The sequence below is a fragment of the Paramacrobiotus metropolitanus genome, unplaced genomic scaffold (assembly GCF_019649055.1).
Source record: "Paramacrobiotus metropolitanus isolate TYO unplaced genomic scaffold, Prichtersi_v1.0 Parri_scaffold0000013, whole genome shotgun sequence".
NCBI lineage: Eukaryota > Metazoa > Tardigrada > Eutardigrada > Parachela > Macrobiotidae > Paramacrobiotus > Paramacrobiotus metropolitanus.
Genome location: NW_026570233.1, coordinates 1,593,776 through 1,617,417, shown reverse-complemented (window position 1 = coordinate 1,617,417; position 23,642 = coordinate 1,593,776). Strand labels below are relative to the sequence as shown.

At 46.2% G+C, this 23,642-nt stretch overlaps 5 protein-coding genes and 1 long non-coding RNA gene across 7 annotated transcripts; 5 read left to right on the top strand and 1 right to left on the bottom strand.

Annotated features, from left to right (window-relative positions):
• The first annotated feature begins 3,781 nt into the window (after window positions 1–3,781).
• LOC129584232 (uncharacterized) lies at window positions 3,782–6,059 on the top strand. The gene is made up of 2 exons (XM_055476351.1): window positions 3,782–5,405; window positions 5,695–6,059. The coding sequence occupies exons 1-2, from the start codon at window positions 4,403–4,405 to the stop codon at window positions 6,057–6,059; spliced, it is 1,368 nt and encodes a 455-aa protein (XP_055332326.1). The 5' UTR covers window positions 3,782–4,402.
• Window positions 6,060–6,916: 857 nt separating this feature from the next.
• LOC129584263 (uncharacterized) lies at window positions 6,917–8,449 on the top strand. The gene is made up of 3 exons (XM_055476385.1): window positions 6,917–7,414; window positions 7,477–7,596; window positions 7,804–8,449. Exons 1-3 carry the CDS (start codon window positions 7,130–7,132, stop codon window positions 8,152–8,154), a joined length of 756 nt encoding a protein of 251 aa, XP_055332360.1. The 5' UTR covers window positions 6,917–7,129; the 3' UTR covers window positions 8,155–8,449.
• On the bottom strand, window positions 8,402–10,468 carry LOC129584262 (SET domain-containing protein 14-like). 2 transcript variants are annotated; one of them, XM_055476383.1, is made up of 5 exons: window positions 10,129–10,468; window positions 9,895–10,035; window positions 9,468–9,830; window positions 8,818–9,290; window positions 8,403–8,759 (listed from the first exon to the last, which is right to left on the bottom strand). In XM_055476383.1, exons 1-5 carry the CDS (start codon window positions 10,414–10,416, stop codon window positions 8,540–8,542), a joined length of 1,485 nt encoding a protein of 494 aa, XP_055332358.1. In that variant the 5' UTR covers window positions 10,417–10,468; the 3' UTR covers window positions 8,403–8,539. The 2 variants fall into 2 exon arrangements, with proteins under 2 accessions (XP_055332359.1, XP_055332358.1); XM_055476384.1 differs by lacking the exon at window positions 9,895–10,035 and having other exon boundaries at window positions 8,402–8,759.
• Window positions 10,469–12,775: 2,307 nt separating this feature from the next.
• LOC129584274 (uncharacterized) lies at window positions 12,776–14,630 on the top strand. The gene is made up of 3 exons (XR_008689862.1): window positions 12,776–13,061; window positions 13,240–13,382; window positions 14,430–14,630. It is a non-coding gene; the product is annotated as an uncharacterized LOC129584274 (long non-coding RNA).
• Window positions 14,631–14,941: 311 nt separating this feature from the next.
• LOC129584231 (uncharacterized) lies at window positions 14,942–15,873 on the top strand. The gene is made up of 3 exons (XM_055476350.1): window positions 14,942–14,949; window positions 15,008–15,615; window positions 15,707–15,873. The coding sequence occupies exons 1-3, from the start codon at window positions 14,942–14,944 to the stop codon at window positions 15,871–15,873; spliced, it is 783 nt and encodes a 260-aa protein (XP_055332325.1).
• Window positions 15,874–17,741: 1,868 nt separating this feature from the next.
• Window positions 17,742–22,042, top strand: LOC129584230 (uncharacterized). The gene is made up of 12 exons (XM_055476349.1): window positions 17,742–17,793; window positions 17,887–18,000; window positions 18,368–18,703; window positions 18,770–18,819; window positions 18,890–18,951; window positions 19,083–19,594; window positions 19,662–20,071; window positions 20,151–20,492; window positions 20,559–20,993; window positions 21,051–21,293; window positions 21,372–21,589; window positions 21,640–22,042. Exons 1-12 carry the CDS (start codon window positions 17,742–17,744, stop codon window positions 22,040–22,042), a joined length of 3,177 nt encoding a protein of 1,058 aa, XP_055332324.1.
• The last annotated feature ends 1,600 nt before the right edge of the window (window positions 22,043–23,642 follow it).

Below are 23,642 nucleotides of genomic sequence, written 5' to 3'. Positions count from 1 at the left end.
TGCCGAAGTGGACTTGATATGCGATGGGGCAACAGTGTCGACGCAAGTGACGTCCCAGGCTAAACACATGCCACGTTTCCAGGCGAACGTCGTGCACCCGTCCGGGCGACGATCGGACGTGTGGGATGTGCCGCGGGCTCGAGCTTCGCTGGGATGCCCGCCGAAACTAATGATCGGCAGACAATACTGTTTAGCCCGCCATGGCGAGCGTGTCTACCTGCAGAGAAGGAGCATGACAGTCCGTGGTGACCATAAACGTCGACTGGTTTGCGGCATTTTGCACATGAGTGTGCTTCACAGATTACTGCGCCCAGCCTTAGACCAACTGAAATCTTTAATGTATCGTCATCGAGGAGGTTTCCAATGTGTGCCGAAGGCAGCGCATTTAACCAGATGCCGGCTTCCGGTTTAGATTGAGCAAGGAGACGAGCTCTGTTAATTTCATCGTCACGAAAAACGTCCAGCAATGTTGACAGTGACGCATTGCAGAGCGGTAGGTCCCATGATCTCTGAGACTTTTTGGAAGTTGAGTTCGGGGGGGATCTGTCTGACCACTCATCACTTTCCACTGTTCCCGTGCATCAGTAGCGTCCACTACAGCGTGATTGGGAAGAAGTAACGACATTAGTGCAGATGCGGAGTGAATCGAAGCCAAGTAGGCTGGGAGAGCTAATTCTTCCGCTCGACGAATGCCGATACCACCTCTGCTCACGGGAAGAGACGCCTGCCGCCAACACGGATAATCATTTTTGTTGGTCCGCACATTACACAAGGTCTGAAAACACTCGCGCGTCACTTCGTCAAGCTGGTAGAGCTGTTGTGGTTGCTTCCACGCGTTACAGCACCGTAACATGTACACGATCTTAGGGACACCAAGGCAATTCTTCAACAGGAACAACGCGACATGGGCAGGTAGCAGCTGCAGTCGCTCGCATGCCGACTTCAACAGGGTGGATTTCTCAACAATTGCTGGGCCGATAGCATCATCCAAGACTGGCGCGCCGAGTAATGAAAATGATGACCTAGTTAAAATCCGCAGTTTTGGATATCTTTCAACAAAATATTCCACGACTTCGTTCTGCTGTTCCACCGTTCCCCATCGACAAAAGTTCACATTTCGCCTCGTTGACAGCCAAACCAATAGCCTGCGCACGTTCTATCACTTCGTCAAAGGCTCGGGCCACTGTCGCTGGCTTACCGCCCATGGTTCCGTCGTCCAAAACCAAGCGTTCAGCTCTGCCTTGAGATCGGTCACAACCGGGAGTAAAGCAAGGCAAAATAATAGTGGGCCCAATGGATCTCCTTGCTGTACGCCCGACTCCGACGACAGGAGAAAATCTTCTAGGAAAAGCGACGAGTGGTGTCCGTATGCTGATTGAAGAAACTTACTGTATTCGGGGAGGTGTAACTCCCAGCGCTGAGCACGGCCTCCTAGATACCGTATTGAAGGCGTTTCTGAAGTCCACTTTCAGAATTACCGTAGGTTCAGCTGTGCATGATTCCATAAAAACTCTGGTCGCGTGTACAATGGCTTCTGCCCCGCCGCGAACATTGAAGCCGAGTTGCTGTGGCGATAGAATGGCTGTTACACGATCGGCCACTCTGGAACAGATGATTTTGGCTGTCAACCTGCGCAGCGTTAGTCCAATCGCAATCGGGCGCAGGCCTCCATCCTTCTTTCGTAAAGCGAGCAGCTTTCCACCGAAGAAATTAGGACGGACATCGTCAGGTAAAGTTCCATCGATAACTAGGTTTAGTACAGCGGCTAGTACTTCACAGAGTGGCCTGGAGTGGTCATCCAGTTTGTGGCCAACCATGTCGAGCAGGTGCTGTGGCCGCAAGGAATCTGGTCCCGCTGCCGATCCCCGTGGAAATGAGTGTACGGCAGCAAAAACCTCGGCCGCAGTAATAGGTGGCGCTGCATCTGGAGGCGGACTGAGCTGAGGCGGTAATGGCGGGGGTGGGCATTCCGGATGTTTCTCCCTTAACTCTTGCAGCACATCAGGAGAAGGGGAGCGATGGCATCCGTCGACAAGATGAGACGCATGGCCCCGAGATGCAGCCGTCATCAATCTTTGACCAACTCTTCGAACCAGGTCTTCACTATCAGGCCGTTTCTTAGTGGCGCCAGGGGTGGGGTAGGGAAAGTTCGGCATCTTGGTCGTACAACTCCAGGTTTCTCTTTATCACAGACACCAGCGACTCGCTTGCTCAGACTTTGCCTTCGGCGGGACACGAAGCGTAGATGGGGCGAAGGAGAGCAGCTTTAGCCAGCTGGATTTGTCGTTCTTTGTGGCGACCCGCTGGAGAACCTTCTGGAACGACGTTCTGGTGGCAGGCCGTGCACCGTGTGGTATACGCCGCATAACACGATCACTCGACGGCTTGAAGGGCTTGTCCGACGGGGGCGGAGTCGGTGCAGCTCCGGCGGCGTTACTGGAGGATGCAGTTGGGACGGGAAGACCAGATGAGCGGGACTTGCAGGCCTTCATGTGGTTTTTGATGCCAGCCCCTTTCGAAAAAAACTGATTGGACGAACGAGTAAAAGTGTTCTGTATCTAAAAGGAACTCTCCTGGCTCCGTTACGATACAAAACTCGCATTTCTAGCTACGTCAGATTTATTTTTTGATGTGTATGCACAGTCCGCTGTACGTCTAAAGTCCTATTTTTAATTTTCAAGTTTTGAGGGTGTAATTAACGAGAGTTTAATTGTTTCTATCAAATCAACATATTCCAGTTCTGCTTTGTTCACTGATTTTAGCTGCCTCCGACTGTGCACGTTTGAATTTGTAGCGGTGGCAACAGGCAACTTCGCCATAGCCGTCAGCGCGAGGAATACCTCGGCGTACTTTACGTGGAATTGCCTTTCGCTTTTTCAGCAGTCGTTGGATTTCTTAACTTAACACAACTTAAAATCGCCAGAAAAAGAGAAAGGAAACGGCCACAAAATTGTTGTTAGAAATAAATAAATTGTTGACCAATTCAACCACGGTAACTGGGCGCTTTTAGAAACCATGGTCTCGTTGCTCTTCAACGCTCTATAAGATTCAGCGCTGTACCATTGGTAGATTCACTTTTACAGAACTCCCGGCTCTGTATCTTACAGAACGCATTTAAAGTGCGTTTCGAGTAGTACTACTGGAATGCGGTTATGCATCTCCTTCGGCCGGATTTCCGTTTCAAAAGACGTATTATATCTCGTCGCGTGAGTTCAGTTTTACAGCAATAATTTGTGATCGGTACAAGTGAAAAACGGTCCGTTTATCCGTATACGCGAAGGTTCTCTTTGTACCGGCATTTGATACCTTCAAGCGAGAAGCATTACTACCGGAAAATCGTCTTACTGACTCTTATAGACGTCAAACACTGAACAACTACGAACACACCAGCGTACGTTATACACTGTAAAACTTTAAAATGCCGGTAAGCGATACAAGTAGTGCATAATTAAACATGTTGCAGCGCAGCCTAACTTTAAATTATTGATGTCACAGTGCATTCATCGAGCATGTTACCATCCATAAGTACTTTAGAAGGCGGTTCATGGCTGCCACTAATTTTTGATATTAGTACTGTACTCGGTTAGTTCACCTCTACCGTTATGAGTCCCGTTTAAAAGTATTGCAGTTCTCTGCTAAATTGTTACCAATTTCTATATACCTCTTTTGTATCTCAGTTTCCGTTTTCTTCAGGTAAGCAGCGATTTATTACTTTAAATCATTACTTTCAATATCAGTTCATGTGATTTTTAACCGCCAATAACGTAGTGTTTAGACCGTGCCGACACCATCCATTTAAATCATGAACATTGGACTGGAAACTGGATATAAAACCGTTTCTGTCAGCACATTTCAGCAGGGAGTCCCGCGGGTTGTAGCGTCCTTTCCGGCAATTGTCTCGTATCGGGAAGACCAGACCGAGTGGTACTTTGGCCTAGAAGCGCGCAGCTACCGCAACGAGCCCACCTTTGAACATCTCCGTTCCCTTAAAACACCCTCTTGGATACGGCAGCAAAGCAATCGGTTCCACTACTCCTATCTGCACTTTTAGAGAGATTCCTGCTCTATGTCAAGCAGGTGGCCGCCGCTAGCGGGGTCCCCAGTGTAACAGGAATGTGTCTGGTTCTGCCGGAAGTTGTGCTGGAGCATACTACGATGCCGAAAGTGCTCCAGGACGCTTGCCAGCACAGCGACATTAAATCGCTCCTGCTAGTCAGCGAAGCCACCGCTGTGTTGCTGGCCTATGCGACCTTGACACTGGATCGGCGCATACCACTGCGACCCGATAAATCCAAAGCGCACTTCCTGGTCTATAACGCCACCTACAACGACATTCACACCGACACCTTCGAGGTGGTGCGCACGAACTATCTGGCACACTTAGCTAATGCGTCGCTTCTGAATGTCTTCAGTAAGATGCGGGATCGTCTGCTGGAAAAGGTCATGGAGGGGCTACAGCAAGCCGGTATGCCGGAGCTGGAAGTTGACTGGCGGAATTGAACTGGAAAAAGAATGTGAGCGACAGTGGAAAGAATTCAACGAAGAGAACACGCAGTCCGTTACCGTAAAGGCACCGTACCATAGTTATGAGGTCCTTATCACACGGCATCAGTACGAAGAGATTGTTATGCCGATTGTCGACTATATTCGCAATCGGCTTTTGTTGCAGTTAGCGCGCTTAGGTATGCTGGACACGGGCTCTTGCATCGCCGGGCCGATCGATATCCTGCTGGTAGGCGAGAATTCCCGTTTTGTCCCATTACGCGGCATTTTGAAGACGTTGCAGCAGAAACCGTTAGACAAACGCATAGTGAGCTATGTGGACGATGCGGAGACCTTTGGCGCAGCGGTGGCCGCTTATCTGGACAGCCGTGTTTCTCAAGGGGATCCAGACATGGTGCAGTTAGTCCATCGACTGCAGATCGGATCCTTACTGGATATGGATGAAGTAGTTAAAGTAGTTAACCATCTAGAAAATGGTCACTCTACACAATCTCTAGAGATAACCAGTCTGAGCAGCCATTTGCCGCCGGTAGCTTTTCGGGGCGAATTGTGCATGGGATTCCTGCAGAAAACCGTCCGTTCACCTAATTTCCTGCTTGTATTTTCCACGGCAGTCGTAAACGGCAGCAAGGTTCACTGCGTACAGCTGCAGCAAGATGCCGGACAGAAATCCAGAGTTTTTCTACACGAGATCATTGGGCACCGCTTAGAGATCTTCTGGGAGCGGATTCCGGATGCTCGCTACTGCCTACGATTGGTCAGTTGGCACAATACATCTCGACGAGCGGTGCGCGGTGTGCTGACGTTTCTGCCCGGCAGGCGGGACGACCGCCAACACATCAGGGACGAATACGATAACCGTTACAGCGAGATGTTGCAGCTGTTTCCTCGCGATAAACAAGGTATGAAAAGTTTCGTGTTTTCACTAACTGCTTCGCAATTGGTAATCCTTTAGTCTTGTAGTCTCGTTTCGAACTTTATAGAATTCTTAGTGTCTTTATGTAAACGGGCAGTACAGAACGCTGCCACACATTTTCCCGTACACAGAGATGCGCTTTAAGTTCTAAGTTGTGCGACTCAGTGCGAACAACGACCGCGATGCCCGCTGAAACTATACTCTGATTTAACATGTATCTGTATTATATAATTATATAGTAGTCTATGAGGTCTACTTTCTATTATTCTTCGCAGTTGATCCCATCGCAACTAACGTCGGCGAACAGACCGCCGCTTTCGTCGCACTAGTGTCACGGCCGCTGAGCGGTCCCACAACCGCATCCGTCCAGAACGCCGACTTTTATCCCAGCATCGTGACGGTTTATACAGAGCAGCGCAGTCTTATGATCGTGAGGCCCAGCGAAGGTAAACACTATTTCGACGATGAACTGCAAACAGACTTGCTTCCGAAAGCCCATTGGAAACTGATTTACCAGCATGATGCGGTCGTCACTGTGCAGAGTGTTGACCACTCAGCTGTTACGCTCTGCTTTCCGGATTCCAAAACTCTCAAATGGTTTTCCGACTCTCTCACAGGAACTTTCTCGATTCAGTACTGACTAAATTCTTTTCAAAATACGTATCATTCGTATTGAGTTGCAGCACTAAATCTATTACTTGGCAAACGAGCAAATGGTTCGCTAATTTTTCCATTTTCCATGCGTGTTGCCAATAATACGCTTGCCGAAGTATACAAAAACATGGGTAACTGCGTAGGTCGATTTTCCAGTCTGTATCAGGATCTGACAGTTAAATATTAATCGGGGCACCGAAACGGCTTCTGTTTAGCGTAACGTTTCAGGTATAGGCACGGTCTAGTTGCAAACTTAGAATAGAAATAACTTCACTTCAACAGAAAGGTCAGTAAATGCGCATTCATGGAATACACCTTGAGTCTTCGCCAGCAACTTCTGGCACTAATTTGTCCAAAAAATGGGAATTACGGTTCTAAAGTGCAGCAGTTTAAAGTGCAACATTAATTGTATCAAGTCAACATTAACTGTACGTTAATTGTACCAAAATTTCTATATGAGACTGCAAATCGGTAGCAATGCACGAAGTAGTTCTTTTTGAGTATTTTTATCATGATTAAGAACGAAGCGGGTGCAGTATTCTGTATTATGTGTAGTCTGGAAGTTACCATCAAAACATGATGGAAAGAACCACAGCATCGTATGTGCATAGCATTAATTTTGTTATGATAGCAGACAGCATACTCTGAACATGCCAGCAACACGTCCAGCCGTACTTCTGTAGAACGAAGATTTCACTGGTGCTGCAAGATCGAACACGATCACGCAAAAATCACGGACAATCCATGCCGGTGTAACTGTTAGAGCCGGTAAACAATGCATGTACTTCTAGTACTTTATTAACGTGTGCATACGAGTGAGCTAGGAAGACAAACCATAAACCATCAGATCTTATAACGCACATAACGTGTACAAACAATAAAAAACTAAGAACCGTAAACATTAGTCCGAAGTTTATGGTTGCACGAAGTAATCATTGGAACTGTCGACTGTCGGTCATCTAATCAGTGAACAAATATTTAACGCAAACATGCGCTTCACTCGGTGGTGAGTTATTTCAAATTCTTGCTTTTCGGCTAGAGTTTCTCTGTTACAAAATGCATGTTTTTTTCGCGATCTTTTTCGGCTTACTTGCGCTACTAGCCAGCGCGCAAGTCATGAAGGAAAATGTTTGTGGACACAACGGTGTTGTGTGTATCGGCATTCCCAATGGTTGCCCAATGGGCGGTGGCGGTGAAATAGACTTCCACTACTGTGATGCACTAGCGATAATCCAGGACGGTTCATACGGTTGGACACGCATTGATCTGTGGGGTTCTCCACTTTTCGAAGAAGCAGTGGGTGGAACAACGCATAAATGGGTTGGCTTAAGCTTTTCCGAGGTATAATGCCATTTTTGATTCATTAGATCTGTGATGTTGTGATAATTCCGAAGAAATTTTAGGAAGGTGATACAAATAATTCTCCCGGCGTTTACTGTTTGGCGGCTGAAGGCAACATTACAACGCAATTTGGCTGGAACACTCTTACAGACCGAATGCAGCCTGGTTTGACAGGAACCGAAGTAAGACTTTCATCCCAGTGGTGAATTGCAGCAGAAATTATGCTTACAAACCCGTTTACAAACAATCAAAATAGCTAACGAAAAGTGGTCTGATCTTGCTTTTTATGATGATCACATTAAAACGCGATGCCCCGTTATTATAAAGGCGATTTCCATAGGTTTGTTCCTGGAGATGCGTAAATGTAGAATTCCTTGGGTATTTTTTAGTTATCTATCATGGAAAATCCGATGTTAGAGCTCAAGACCTCATGGGACGGCTTGAAAGGATTCCGTTGCTCCTTGATGCTTGAAGGAAGTTTTACAGTCAAAGGTCACGACACCGATCTAGGCACGATGGCGTTCTACTCGATGGCCACTGGTCTTATTACGAAGGGCACAGCCGAACCTTCAGGGCGGGTGTACAGTTATATGGTCACCCGTGTTAAGACCCGGAATACCGGTCATGACACGGACCGATCATTCGCCTCGTACTGTCCGCGTGGAAATACCACGGCACCCCTGGAGGATTTTTGTGATATGACGGAATACACAAAATACGTCGCGGACTCGATGGCTTAGCCGCAATGGGAATACGTTGATACGTAGTCGCATACCTAGCAGCAACAGTTTGTTTCATATGGCTGCATATTTATATATAGATCCTTCCCCGTTAAACTTACCCATTTTTTGTCCTGGTTTCAGTCAGTCTGTATCGACAAATTTTTCCGGGCCGCACAGAATCGACTTATGCAATGTGTACTATTCATACTGAATGATTGTACAGATGTACCTACATTGTAGATGGACTTCTGCAAACTTCATTATAAAGTGTTTCCTAAGTCGGTTTATGGCAACGAAATCACTTAAAATCTGCAATGATCCGAACAAGTCAGTAAATAAGTAGACAATTCTTCTTTTGTCTCAATTGTTTCGTTGCTGTCTGGGACATTTAAATCCCCTCCCTTCAACGGGATAATGCCGCGTTTAAATTGCAGGTAGTCATTAGCTCGTTCAAGCGCAAAATCTTCATTTCATCTGAGTCTTCTCCGTATACAGTTTCCACAATGCGTCGATATTTAGGCTGATATTTTTCAACCATTTCCCGGTTACCAGCGCCCGCATAACGCAGACAGACATGGTGAAGGTTCTGGGCAATTTCTTCCAGGTAGCCATCTGTATGTAACCTGCGAATACACCTTTTAAAAACACGTTTCCGGTAATAAAAGATGCAGATGTACATACTCCATTGGCAATAACATTTTTTCGATCCATTGTAAGGCTGTGTCATCTATGCCGAAGTTGACAGATAATACGGTTTTTACCGCCAGTTTGTACAGCAACCCAAGGGTAAAGTTTGTTGGATGGAGAATTTTTGCGGCGTGTTGGATCATCAAGCTAAGTTTTGAGACATCATTCTCAGACATTGTATGAACGGTGTGAAATGAATCAGCTTTTTTGAGAATAGAAGCAACACAATATTTGGCTTCCTCCATTCTGTCGTTGTTCATTCGTCCGCATTCTTCGCATGGATCTCGGCACCGCCCATCCAACGGCACAGCATTGGCACACCCAACCGTTCCGCACTTAAAAGCGTTTCGCTCAGCTTCCTTAGACGGATCTGTACAGGCTTCACAGGAGCATTCGGCATAAACCTTTGCGTACGTAGCAGCACGTTGTTTCGGGGTCGTAAATGGTGACCCTATGGAAGATACCACCTGCAATTATTTGATCCCGTGATTAATACAAGATGACCACTCTGTACACCGTCCACTACCTTTCCCTTTATTTATATGTATATGTATATTCAAGGCAATATTCTGTATAAACAAATAGTGTTCAGATGATCTAACGGTATAATATTCCTTATTCATTTTTACACATTTTCCACGTACCTTATCTCCTTGATATATATTCCTAGTGGCCTTGACAAAGAGTTTATTATCTCGACTGTAATACACCACATTCCGATTGCAACCGACAACCGCCTCCGGAACGCCTGGTGTGTACAGTGCCAGTCCTTCAGCAGCGCACGACCCGTCCTTTTGGGTGCCCACAATTATTTTGGCATTGAACTTAACTTTGCTGTACACATCGAAAAACAAAGCAGGACGTAAATAAAGCTTTACTCCCGGATCAATGTAATCAAAGCCTGGAGACCATTCTTTAAAGTTCGACTGTGCAATAGGGTCCAAGGCAGCGGCCTCTGGATTGGAATGGAATTTATGATACGTTTCCAGATCGTCTTGGCGACGTTTCTACAAAACGCTTTGCTTGGAGAAATCATGGAAGTTTGTTGGGTAAAATTGAAGGCAAACACACCTTCAGTTTAGCTACCACTTTCATTATTAAGAGCCAGTATGCAAATTCAGGGCAGTGAGTTTTCAAGATGTCACCGTTAAGCCGGGTTAATTCTTGCAGCAAAGGACACTCGTCCTTATGACGAGGCTTCCAATCCAGTTTCTGAAATTATAATTACTCTAGCATGTCGTAGAAATAAAACGAAACTTTTTTAAAGTAATTAGTTTAGTTATTTTTCTCCAAAACTTAACTGACCTGACAGCTTTCGCTACAATATCGAGCAAAATGGCACTGGGAACATCGCTTCAATTCTTTGTCAGGCGTACATAAGCAGTGGTAGCAAGCCGTATCCAGAAACTTTGGCAACGAGACGTAAATCCATGGTTGCGCTACGGCAACCAAGTCACCTGGCTTGAACAATAACTTCCGCGTTGGTGAATCCATGATACGGTAAGTTAATGCTGCTAAGTTGGAAAGGCGACTACGAAGCTCAGTTGGAACATTAAAATGGCACGTTTTGCGCCATATGGTTCGTACGGGCATCTAAACTTCTTAATAATAATTATTATGTCGCCTGGGACACTGTCATAATACAGTTTTCTTCTACAACCGTAGTACAACATCACGCAAAATTAAACTTAATAAGTGAATAGTGGCGTTGTAAAGATAAAATCTTTGTGTAACTTATCAGTAAGCGATTAAGCAGGGAAATCTGCAAACAAATACGAAACGTTGCTAAATTATTGATAGCAAAATTAAATTGTTTCGCATTATACTGAACGATAAGATATTGGAGTGCAGTTATTACGTGCCAGATATGAATATTTTCTGCAGTGCGACTGGGCTTGGGGAGAAGAAAATTTCTTACCCTGTCAAATAGGTAATTTAGGTACGGTACTCATTATTTTCGCGGTTTTCTACAAACTGCGAGCGGTAGCAAACCACGAAGCGTTTTTTTTCTTTAGGTGCTTTTCATCATCGCTATGGAAATGGCGCAGTATCAAGCGTCGTTTATATGTTACCGCCAAAATACCGATAAGATGAAAAAACCCACAGCATCGCTCACGAGACTTATTGCAGCAGGCTCTGCGCATATTCTGTTCATGCCGGCAACATATTCGATCGCACGTAATATGATGGTTCACAGAAGTGCAACAATGCAACACCTAATTTTGTAGCAGTAGTGTCTGGACCTAATTTTGTAGCAGTAGTGTCTGGACCTAATTTTGTAGCAGTAGTGTCTGGTTAACACTGTCATAATTATGAATCGAAATAAAGAAGAGAGTTACAATGCAGACCAATGAAGATCACGCAAAAATCACGACCAAACCATGTTCAGCATTGACGTGTTACTATGTTACTCTATAACCGGTAAACACCTATATATTTGATTAATTGCTCACCTACTTAAACGGATGAACTAACAAAACAAGTCGTAAAATATTGAGTCTAGCGCAAATAATGTGTGTACAAGACAATAAAATAAGCTATAAAGAACGTTATACTTAACTTTAATCCGAAATTTACGGCTGTTCGAAGTAATCGTTTGAAACTCTCGAAAGCCGGTCATCTGTCCAAAAAAATTACGTATATTTAAACCGAAATACGCCCGACTCGATCTATGAGTTATTTTGGTTTTTATATTTCTCGTTCGGTATTTCTCGTTCGGTACATTTTCCACATTACAAAATGTATATTCTTTCCACGATCTGTTTCGGCTTGCTTGCGTTATTAGCCAACGCACAAGTAATGAAGGAAAATGTTTGTGGACACAACGGTGTTGTGTGTATTGGCATTCCCAATGGTTGCCCAATGAGCGGTGACGGTGAGATAGACTTCCACTACTGCGACGCACTGGCGATAGTCCAACCCGCTCCGTTTGGCTTCGCACGCATTGATCTGTGGGGTTCTCCGCTTTTGGAAGAAGCATTTGGAGGAACAACCCACAAATGGGTGGCATAAGTTTTTCCGAGGTGCTGTTACAGCGCAACCTTCCCTTTCTAGAACTCATGAACGTCTACGAAAGCGAAGTAACTCTCAATAAGTTTACGTGTATTTTCTAGGAAGGGGACACAAAAAATTCTCCCGGCGCTTATTGCTTGGCGGACAAGCGTAATATCACAACACAGTTTGGCTGGAACACTCTGAATGACCAAATGCAGCCGGCTTTGACAGGAATCAAAGTGGGTTATTTAATATATATCCATAGTTGAATTACAGGACATTACGATATCTAGATAAACCAGTTCACGAACCATTAAAAGTCTAAAGGAAAAAAGTGCATATTTCATCTTTTCTTAACTATGATTGTATTACTGTAAAACGCCGTGTCCCGTTACTGCAGGCGCAATTGCAATTATTTTTATTACGAGTAATTTGTTCTTGAAACGCTTAACACAGAATCTGTCGGTATTTTGTAGCTTTCGAGAATGCAAAACCCGCTACTGGAGCTCAAGACCATTTGGGACGGCTTGAGAGGATTCCGTTGCTCTGTGTTGTTGGGGACGAGTTTTAGATTCAAGGGCCAGGTGATGATAAGTGATCATTCTGGCGCCATTGGGCGCCACCCCTGATCCACTGCCCCCCAGAAGCAGCCACCCCCAACTGCCCCTGGAATTAAATAATAAAATAAAATAATAAATAATACTATTTTCAAAGTTAAAATAAACAACTGTATAAATCAATATTAAATTAAAATATTAATAAAGCCGTCAACCACTCACGGGCCAAAGTGACGTGCTTCGCTACCTCCGAAGCAGGTGTCAGCCAGCCTGCGGGTGGTCAGGCTGCGCCGCACATATAACTGCGCTGTATATGTGTTAGAGATACAGCGCAGACAGCTTTACCTGCATTTGCCTGCGCCCAGTTGCCAAGGCACACGGCACACTTCTTGCCACACAGTGTTCCGCGTGCGTGACTGAAGCTTAACACATAACGAAGAACCAGCGTGAATTTCTGAGGTTTTTTAATTTAGTCATCGCTGACTAGTTTTTTGGAGTGTATTGGAGATTATAGGGAAAATATCTCTGTGTTCGCCGTTAATTTCCATTGCTTCTGGTGTCCATCGCGGCCTGCCAATTTGATCTGAGGCGGAGGTGCTCTTGCGACGCAAAGGATCTGGATCCTCATCCACACCACAAGCCACCCCGTGTTATTCTTCCTACTCGGGAAAGCAGTCGTAAAAACTGGTAAGCAGGCATTTTAGCGCTGTTGTTTACGATGCAGAATGCTATGTTTTTAGCACATCTAGCCCTCGACCATTGCTGCAATCTGTATGTCTGCTGATCGTAAAATGAATCGACGTGCACTGGCTACGGGTTCGTCAATATTTATCGAGAAACGAATCGAATTCTTTGCTTTTTACAGGGCATACTGCGAAACGGTATCAGGCTTGAGCATTGCGGAAGAGCGAGATCAGAGAATTGCTGCGAAGAGAAAACTACCGAGAACTACGGCTGCCTTCAAGTGCCATCGCATATCGAGGAGCCCGCTGAGTTGCCTGTTTACTTGTAAGTTCTCCGTCTGCTTTCGCATAATTATTTCTCAGCGTTCTCATAGTGTAAATGTGCATTTCTAAAATACTAAATTGCACACTGTATCTTTCTGTTTATTGAGAATCCTCTTCAGTTATTGGTTCGTGAATTATGCTGTATTCTCCACTTCCGTTAGTCTAGGTTTAGGTAATTCTCAAATTCGCATAATCCAAAATTGATTTATGGAAATATCGGCATTTAAAATATTTCATCAACAAAATTGCAATAATATTATGGTAGATTCAATGATACCGTACCACCCGAGGATATCAACATTAAATACAATTCGATGCAGTGCTTTCACTGTTTGTTAATTTTGAAGAACCGAAAAAATTCAAGCCAAAATGCACAAGAAAATGATAATAATAACCCATTTCCAGTAAGACTGCTATAGCTTTACGCTCTCAATAAGCCGATTTTGATCGAAAAAAATACAACAAAATTCCTTAAAGATAGTTATTTATAGTTTGCACAAAGCGCAAACTAAATATTTCGTATTCCACAGCAACAGATATTTGTGAGAGGCTTATCAAGAAAGACCCATTGGGAAGACTGACTATTGACCAAATTTCAAAATGTTCGAACTTATTTTCTAATGAATTTCAATTTATTTTTTTTATTGCTCCCAAAAAATTAAAATGCAATGGAATAAGTGTTGAAAACAGAAATTTATCATCGACATCTTTCTTTGCTGCCACTTATTGCTGTCTAAAGTGCAACGGAATTGTATGTTCGTGTATTTGGCGGGCAAGCTACCAGCCACCCACGGGCTGTAGTGACCAACTTCGCAACTAGCGAAGTCAGTGTTCAGACCAGTGCAACCCGCAGGCGGTTGAGGTGTTTTCTCTGCACATTATGCAAGTAGTCACAGTACTGATTTATCTAATACTTTAGTATACTGGCAACAAGGAAAGCTTATATGAATATTTTCTGTGCATATTTTGCGGAGCAGTAGTGGTGTAGGTGTAGGTGTACGTGTACGTGTACCAATACTTGTATCTACCAGTGTTTTTTCTATTGCAGTTTCCACCGGAATCGTCTGACTGATCAGTGCCGGCCGTTCCTCGCTCCGCAGTCTCTGTCCAAGCCAGCTCCTTCCGGTAGTGCGGGGGTATTGCGGTAACTGACTTTTACAGTTGGTTCAGCAATCCCAGCATCGCCTCCTGCCCTCTTTGCCGCGACGTGTCCGTGCCGTATTCCAGCCACCTGCTGTCCTGCACCTCTCCATCAGGACCAGTTGCCGATTGATGCGTTGTGGCAACTGACTAACCGTTGGTTTAGCAGCGCATCGGTCGGTGTGCCACCGCCTGCAGTCCGCGTAACTGACTCACAATCGGTTTACCGGACAGCTGCTGATTAGTAGTCAGAACTGTTGACACACGACGAACACATCCCAATTCCAGATGCTGAAAACTGCGATTACCTGGTCCATCCGCGTCCACCTCTTCAGGAACACGAATCCCAATACCGCTTCTTGAGCGAAGAAGCATTCACGAAGCTGAAGCGCCTCAACAGTACTGACGTTGTGGGCGAATATGGACAGGTGAAGGTCGTAGTGGAACCGATTCCCAGGGCCGCCGTACGCTCCTTGTCACGGACAGCTGGATCAAGTCCGGGAAGGGCTGGCGCCATTCGACCACCGTAGTATACCGCCGCTACCCGACCATTGCGAAGCGCGATGCCCTATTCCACGTGGAGGCCGGGGCCACCTTCAACCAGGTCCTGTGGAACATGATCCAGCTGGCCCGCGCCCACTACGGGACCGCGCTGCCTCCTGCCGACCGTCGGAAGAAGCTCATTCTCCTCGCCGGCACCAACGATGTGAAGAATTTCTGGTACGGGAAGCGCTTAAGTACTACCCATCACCACAAGCCGGCATCCGACATAATCAGCCAATTAAATGCTGTTAAAAACGCCCTGCAGCATTATTATAGCCCAATTTTTGTGGTGCAAGTGCCGGAGACCGAGATCAACCGCCCCCACTGCAATATCGCCATCGGCTATATCAATGAAAGCCTGCGGAAGTTTTGCGTGGAGGGCGAAAATGCCCGGAACAACTGGCATTTCATCAACATGCCGGCCTTCGAGCTTGGGAATGTCGCCGACCATAAGGACAAGTTCCTGCACACAGACAATGTGCATATTGCTCCCGCCATGGGCGATCGGCTGTACATTGCCATGTATAGAGCCATTGAGCGCGTCGCCCAAAGTATGATGCTAAGTGCAGTGAATTAAAGATTCGGTTCTGTGTCAAATTTATGTTCTCTTAGTTTTTAATGCTAATTGTTTGTCTGTTGCAGAGCGTACAGCCGAACTGCAGGCGAGAAAACGGCGCAGCGTGAGGCAGCGGAGAAGCAGCGAGTGGCGGAGCGGGTCGAGCGGAGCAGAAGGCGGCAGACGAGCGAGCTGCCCGGGCAAAGAAGGAAAAGGAAGAGCGGGAAGCGCAGGAGCAGAGGGATGCGGATGAGCGAGCACGGCGGAGAAGAAAGCGGCCGATGATCGGGCGGCTGAGGCGCGGAAGGATGCTGATGAGCGCGCTGCCAAAGAGCGGAAGGAACTGAGGAGAAGCACAAAGCTGCCGTCCGTGCCCACCGTGCCGAGAAGCAGCGGAAAGAGCGGCAGACCGTGGCCAAGAACGGAGCAAGCTCGGCACAGGTCTCCGCAATGATCGGCGCAAGAAAAAGAAGGTCAACGAGAAGAAGCAGCAGTAGTAGTAAGGTGAGACAAGAAAAATAATAACAGTAGAATATTATTATTTAGGTGCAATAATCTTTTCCGCTGCATCGTTTGCCACATAGCAGCAGTCTGTTGAGTTATTTTCTAACTATCACGGCATTTTTGTAGATCTGATGGTGAAGGATGGACCAGCGGAGAGTGGAATGAAGATTTGGATTTGTGTTAAAACCTTTGTTTCCTGATTCTTTTCCATGCTAACGTTGATGATGTGTATCTTGTTCATGGCTGATTGGTATAGATTTCTAATAACAGTTATTAGTTTTTTGATTGTTTTGTTTTTAATACTGGGCTGTATGTAATTCTTTGTTCAAAACAAGAATGTGTGATGATGGTAAGGAAGTGGAATGGAATCAGAAGTCTATCAGCAAAACACGAGTGTCAATAACTCTAACCTCTACCAATCTGTAGCAGTTGTCAAACATATATGTACGGATTAGGTAAATTTCTGCAGTTAATAATATTAGGAACAGCATGTTTAAAGACACACTGCCCTGTATCCATCGTGTAGCCAATTAAAAAACCAGCATAATTATACTCTTGTAACATTTAGAATTAACGCTCACGCTCATGTATTCCCCAGTAATTCCTCAACAATGTCGTTCCCCGCTGCAACAACAGTGCCCATGGGCTGCTTATCCAGCAACGATATTGCCAACCTTGACGTTGAATTTCCTGGTCAGCTGCACAAAGCGCGCGAGGTGGAATGTAAATTCGATCGGAACAATGTGGGACCGCAGATTTACGATCTGTTTAAGCGTGAATATCTTCAAATGAAAGAAAACCCCGGTCAATACCAATTCCCACGCAGTTTGTTTATGAAGGTGTGTGTCTGTCTATAAACTGCCTGCTGAACGCCTATCCCATAACCTTTGTGCTAGTAAAACTTCCACGATAATTATTTCTTAAAACATCCATCTGAACATCTTCAGGTGACCGGTAACAAACATCTGTGCATATCGCGAAATGATATGCAGGAACATCCGCGTTCAAAGAGTTTGAAAGGAACGGACAGCTAACGTATTCCAAACAGTTCTTCACGGCCAATCCTAACGGCTTAGTCGTTATTCAAAATGCTGGCAAGCAGTACTGTCCCCTTGATGAACGGTTATCTTGGGATGAATGTGCCAAACGTGCGCTCTGGAAATCAGAGAACAACATTTTACGCCAGCTAGATGCCAGTGATGTCCTGAAGGGAAATCCCGGGCGGCACGATGCTGAGGCCGGCGTGAGATTCTTTGCCGCACTTCGCCATTCACAAGCTGCATCCCGAGACGTCGGCTATTATGCCTTTGTAGACGAAGTGAAGATTGTTCCAGAAGTAAGCATAATTAAAGCATGCGTCCTTTTTGCTAAGTGTCATCTTCGTAGGGGAATTAAGTAAACGTAGGGGAATCATTGTTTTTTTTTTGTAGTTGTGCGATTTCGAAGTGCCCTGTGTGCTTAAAGAGCTTGACCGGATGTTCAAGCGCGGTCCTCGGCCCGGCATTACCAAAATCAGCTGCTCATATCAGCCGGACTTACCGGGTTCGGTTCTCACTGTGAAGATGGGATGCTCGCTTCTTTCAACTTCCTGTTCACACTAGAAAGCGTCATTAAGTCATGGATGGAATTCCGGTTGAGCACTTTCCACTGGCCAAGAAAATATTTGCAGGTAAGAAAGCGATAGAATAATTGCAACGGGTGTGGCTCCCATATGAGAACGTCCTTAGGTGTCATCTGTTTGTTTGTTTTAATATTTTAATAGACAAGTACGCTCAAGTTATCGCGCCAGACACCGCAACGTGTGACGATATCGGCGTGAACCATCTTCACAAACTCCTCATCCTGGCCGACTGGAGAGACTTCTTGCGGCAAGGAGGTCATGCATGGTACATCGAGCAGGGACCGGGAGATCTCGTTCTTGTCGGCTGCGGGTGATCCATCAAGGCGGACAAATTGGACGTAATGAAGCCATTGCAGGAAACTTTGCGGATATCCATAACTACAGAGACGTAGTTATTGGTACGGATCTCTATCGTCAATGCCCTGACGATATTGCCAACAATACAGATCCAAAGGCTACCTCCCGCGGAATGTGCAGAATGGAAGTTTTTCAGATGGAAGCTTGGTTAAACGCCCGAGACCAGCTTGCCAAGGCAACAAATAATCCCCAGCTTGACCTGACTTCCAATCTTCCGCTCCGGAGTCAGTGGAATGGTACCACTATTCCGGTCGGGCATATGCAGCTCAGGAGCGCCTAAGGCAGGACGATATCTTGTTGCCAGAAAAACCCACTTCTTTTGAACCACCGGCTCTGACAACGCGGTTCCTGGTTAGGCGGAAATTTCCTCTTAGTTGCCTGGTCTGGGGCAGCAAGGTCCCGCACCCGGATGTCCGGCCAGTCTCTTTAAGCTATGCCAATGATCTACGCCACCATTTACGTAACCATCGAACAGACGAAACTCCCGACACAGTTGGCTGGACAGTTACGGGAGTTGTGTTTTACAATAAACCGGATGGTACATGGGAAGACGTGGAAAAGCTGGTCAATAATGGCAAAATCAAGATTTCCATCTACGACGGTATGCAATCTCGAACTACGCTAGGCGCATCATGTAGAAAAGTATTTAACAGGATTACTCTTACAGGTGCACAGCGGTGCGCCGCGGCGGAAATGATGGGATGGGAAGAACTGGACGTGCGTGTTCATCAGTCCTCGCAATGCCTTATTTAAAATTCACATTTGTATTCTTTGTTTTGTTGTGCAGGTTTGTCTGTACCTGAATCCCACGGCAGAAGAGCAGAAGTTTTGTGTTGTCGAGCTCAGGAAGTCAACGCGCAGGTCGCCCTGCAGTACACGGGCAAGCAGCTTTTCAGTACAGCCAGGAAATGTGTCGAAGTAGTTGCACGACAGCATGCACAAGAGCTTGGGATTCCAGATAACGTTCCTGTTCCGTTCAGTGATGACCAGGCCGTGGATGATACCGTAGATCTACCGGACTCCGTTCCCATTACGAATCCTGACCACCGCTTTCATTTCACTCCAGTTCCAACTACTCAACAAAGCAAGCCGCTCGCGTCAGCTAAGCTGTTGTTTATTAAGCATTATCCAACGCTTTTGTCAAATCTTGAGCCCGCAATGCCTGGAATTTGCGATGACCATCAGGCTCTGACGAAAGATCAGTCCGAAGCGATAGGCTGGCTTCTCAAAATTGCCTGCTATCCGCGCGCGCTGCAGTCGAAATTCGATCAACTCTGGGATCTAGTGGAGCGAAGGGCAAAGCCGGCTGTCGATAACCTGGCCCGGCGTGAAAACAAACTGGGCAGCCTCTTCTGTGTTCTTCTAACCCCTCGAAAGCTGCACGACCTGCGCCAATTACGCAAAGATGATCCTTGGCCCATGGTCGATTTCGCATTGATCGGATTCTGGATGGAGCCTGAGCATCATTCAGGCCTGCAAGCCAGATGTAGTGGTAAGATATTTGAAAACGCGATTGATTCTCTTTGCAACATTTTGACTGATCTATTCCTTGCATGCAGAAAAAGCGGTGGGAAAATTGCGCAAGGTCCCCTGGCCAACGACAAAACGGGCGCTGCCAGAGCCGGAAGAGAAACGTCCGTCCACTGTGAAGCTTTCGAGAGGTGCGACTCGGTCAACGCGGACAGCGTATAGCAGGGCAGCAGCTTCTAAACAGCCACCTGTTATTCTACCCGTCACTACCTCCACTACGTCATCGTCCGGTGATATGCGCCACTCCACACCGCTGCCGGCAAGCTCAGGAAAACGCTGCCGCACACTGGACGAGCACTTCGGGGCGGATGTGAGTGCTATTAAGAGCACTGAAGACGACGGAGAGCATGAGCACAATGGTGACCACAATCAGGAAGAAGCGCATCATCCTTCCACCGGCGATGAGGAGCCATCAGCCAAACGTAGAAAGACAATCAAGGTGCGTTGCCGGAACTGTATCCATAGTACCAAGCTCGTAAATTTTCTTCCCGTTGTTAATAATGTGCGTGCCTTTATAGTCGTTGTCCGGGGATGGAGGCAGCAGCGATTCGGTGGTTGTGTCAGCAGAACAGAGTCCTACCGCGTCTGCCGGACAGGAACCGGGCACTGCGACACCGTCGCCGTCATCAACCTCATTGGATGCTGTGGAAGAAGAACAATCCCCTACTCACAGTATTCCTCCCAATGACGAAATGGAAGTTGCCAGCACGTCACAATCGCTTCCGAATTCCGTGAAGCCCGATGCGGAAGCGCAGTCTCTGCAGGATAGCGGTCGCGGCTCTGGCTCTGAACCCAATCCCCCTCACTTTGGTTTTTCGCTGGCAGTGAACGCCAAAAATGATGCTGAAGACGCAACCGAAGTATGTGAAAAACATGCTCGTTTAAGTTTTTCACGTTTCAGTTTTAATGGCTCAATCGGTTTGCAGCAGCCAAGTGGTCCAAAAAAACAGGCGGTAGAAACTGTCGATCCACACCCCCAAAGCACGGACCGAAATGCAGCACACCGGCAGCTACTGGCAGAGAAACCCCAGACTTTACAACAAATTGGGAACGAGCTAAAGAAGCTTGATTTGTACAAGCACCGCCAGAAGCTCCTTGATGTTTCGTCGAGTTTTGATGCCCTCGAGCCCGTGAAAGCCGATTTGAAGTCTTATTCCAGCATTTACGAGTGTGGCGCTAGCGGCTACTTGGTGGTTGATGACGGCGCTGCAGGCTTAATCGCCGAAACACCCTTGGGGCCAGTCGTACAAAACAGTGGAAGCATGGAAGCGCTAGTAGACGTTCGCGATCTTTTGCCCGTTGTCCCTGCGGTAGTCATCGACGTAGAGCCGAAGGAAGGTCCTGAAATGGTCCTTGAAGAGGTATGATTCTAGGATTCACTGCTACGTTTGTAGCCTGTACACACAAAATGCTTGCAGAATATCATCCCCATTGATGATTGTGATTCACTGTCGTCGCCTTCCAAATCCGGGAATGAGATTCTGAGCGAAGTCAAGAAGCCGAGTTTCACAATCGAAGTCGATATTAATCAGCATCTTCTCAGCAAGCTATGCACATTGTATCCGGATGAGGTTTTGTTGCCGCTCTTGGCAGGCACCGCCTCTGCCGATCACCGTCGCGGCGCTTTCAACCATTTGATGAGCGCGCTTGTTGACCAGGAGGTAAAAAGCACTGCTTTGCCGGCAAATCCGTCTGAGATATTTGCACAGAATCATCAGAATTTCTGTTTTGTTCTTTAGAAATATGCGGCATCTTGCAAATTGCAGCTGACTTCTCCCCTTCTCTCCCCATCATCGCTCACTCGGGACGTTATTGTGGATGTGTTGGAATTGGTCGACAGATGTTGTGTCGACGCCACACTGCTTGCGGCTGAACAGTTCCACCTTGCTGTCCTTAATGTAAGGATAACAACTAAACCCTGTGTTTGTGTGTGTGTGTTTGTGTGTGTGTCGCATGTGTGCGTATGTATAATGTGGGAGCGAGCGATTCATTTTTTTTTTTTTGTAGCTACATTAAAGTAGCAATATGGAAATATCGCGGAACAACTACAACTAAAGACTTCTCCCAGGCTGCCTCACGCCAAATTTTGGTAGAAAATGTCGATTCGCGGCATGTGGGCTGCAAATGGCACTACGAAATGCTGCAATCAGTGGAGTTTTGTGAAGAGTACACAGCATACAACGTGCCTGGCGATGGCAACTGTTTCTTTCGAGCCATCTCACTGGCAAAGACGGGAAGTGACGAGCACTACCTTGCGATGCGGCTGGCTGCCGTCTTTGGAATGCTCCATTATGGTCAGGCATTCGAGCAGCTGTATGAGAATTCGCATCCGAAATCCAAGCCGCGTACCTTCCCGAACTCCTTAAAATCGCCTGCCTCTCTAAGGAAGAGTCTTCCGCGGCCTCAGTGAACGCAGATCGATATGGTATGGAGCGACATGGCGGCGGAATAGCTCTTTTCATCGGACAAGCGATTTACAGCTATGATGGCTACAGTCCTTTCATTGATCCTGGATCTCTGCCACTGGACTGCCCAGTAAGCAATTTTCGTATTGGTTTTCTATTTTTGTCAAATGTAAAATGGCAAAATATACCTTGCAGATGAAAAGGAAAGCTCTCCTATTTCCCACGAAAAACGGATCGGTAGCATTCGATTTTCGCCCTGTTTCGAACAAAGATGGTGTCGTGGATAAATCACTTCCGATTTTGCGCATCATGAACGTCAAGATCCAGCGCCACTTTTACGCCGTAATTCCTAAGAAAACCAACTGCAAGGAATATCGTCCGGGCAATTTCTTCAGCTGTTTTAGAAATCGTTTTCTCCCTACTGTATGGGAAGATATTGTTGAATTTTTTGTTTTTGCGGCAGTACATTTCCTCCTTTACTGGCGATGGCTTACTGCGCAGTTACTTGTTATAGCTGACAATGAGGGTCAGATCTTTCAATTTACAGGCTACTTGTTTTGGTTTTTAATCTTGAAAGAACGGTATCGTATGAACTTTTTAGGGTTTACAAACATTTTTGCGCCGGCGACAACTTTCTGGTACCGTCTTTATTTTATTGTTTCATGCAATCCGATTAGAATCAGAAACCTTTTTCAAACTTGAATAGTAAACAGACAGGAACTCATTGCAGCGGTGGTTTTTATTTTGCTGATAGTAATCTTCAATGACCTTCAGTGATAGGAAGCAAGTCCGATACGTTTAATTAAGCTTGTTTAGTGGTGGTCAGTTTTTCGGGTCAGAGAAGGGTGTGGGTGGCGATCTGGGGCTTATAGCTGTCGATGATGATGGTTCGCTGTCTGTTGGTGAGCAGCACGTGGCATATATGGGTGGCATGCGACGATCTGTAAGGGAGAACGTAGAGACAACTGGGGGCCCAGCGCAGATGCTCCAGCAGCGGAACATCCGAGCTAATCCACCCACTGACCATAAGTCCACAATAGAAGCACTTAACCATATCTTTTCGTCCACAATAGTGGAACCCTGCTTGTGCAAGTTCATAGGGAGACTTCGCAATTTTCACGGGCCAATGGGCATAGCTTTTCAGGCGATCGTCCAGGTTCTGAAAAGCTGGAAACTCCGGTAACTTCAGCTTGATAGGGCGCTCATCATCATCCGCATCATCCATACACATTTCACGGAGTTTTTCGCAATCAGAATATTTCTGAATATGACAAATGATTGGATTGGCTTGTGTAGTTAATCCAACATCTATCCGTCCACAATAAGCGCATAAGTAGGAATCGAGAAGATTAACGGGGTGAAGCCATTTGCCCTTAGCTGATTAATAGCTACTTCATCGTCATTCCTGGCCAAACAATTTTCAGACCAAGCTCTGTATCCTGCTGAATAAGCGGACTAAAATCGGACATTTTGGAAATTTGCCGCTGAACAACTTGATCGAGTAGCTAGCTGAAATAGTTACGGTTTTGCTTTTATACGCTTCCGCTATAATGGTAGTTTTCTGCGCGGTGGGGGTGGGTTCCATAGCCGCCCTATGCTCTGCAT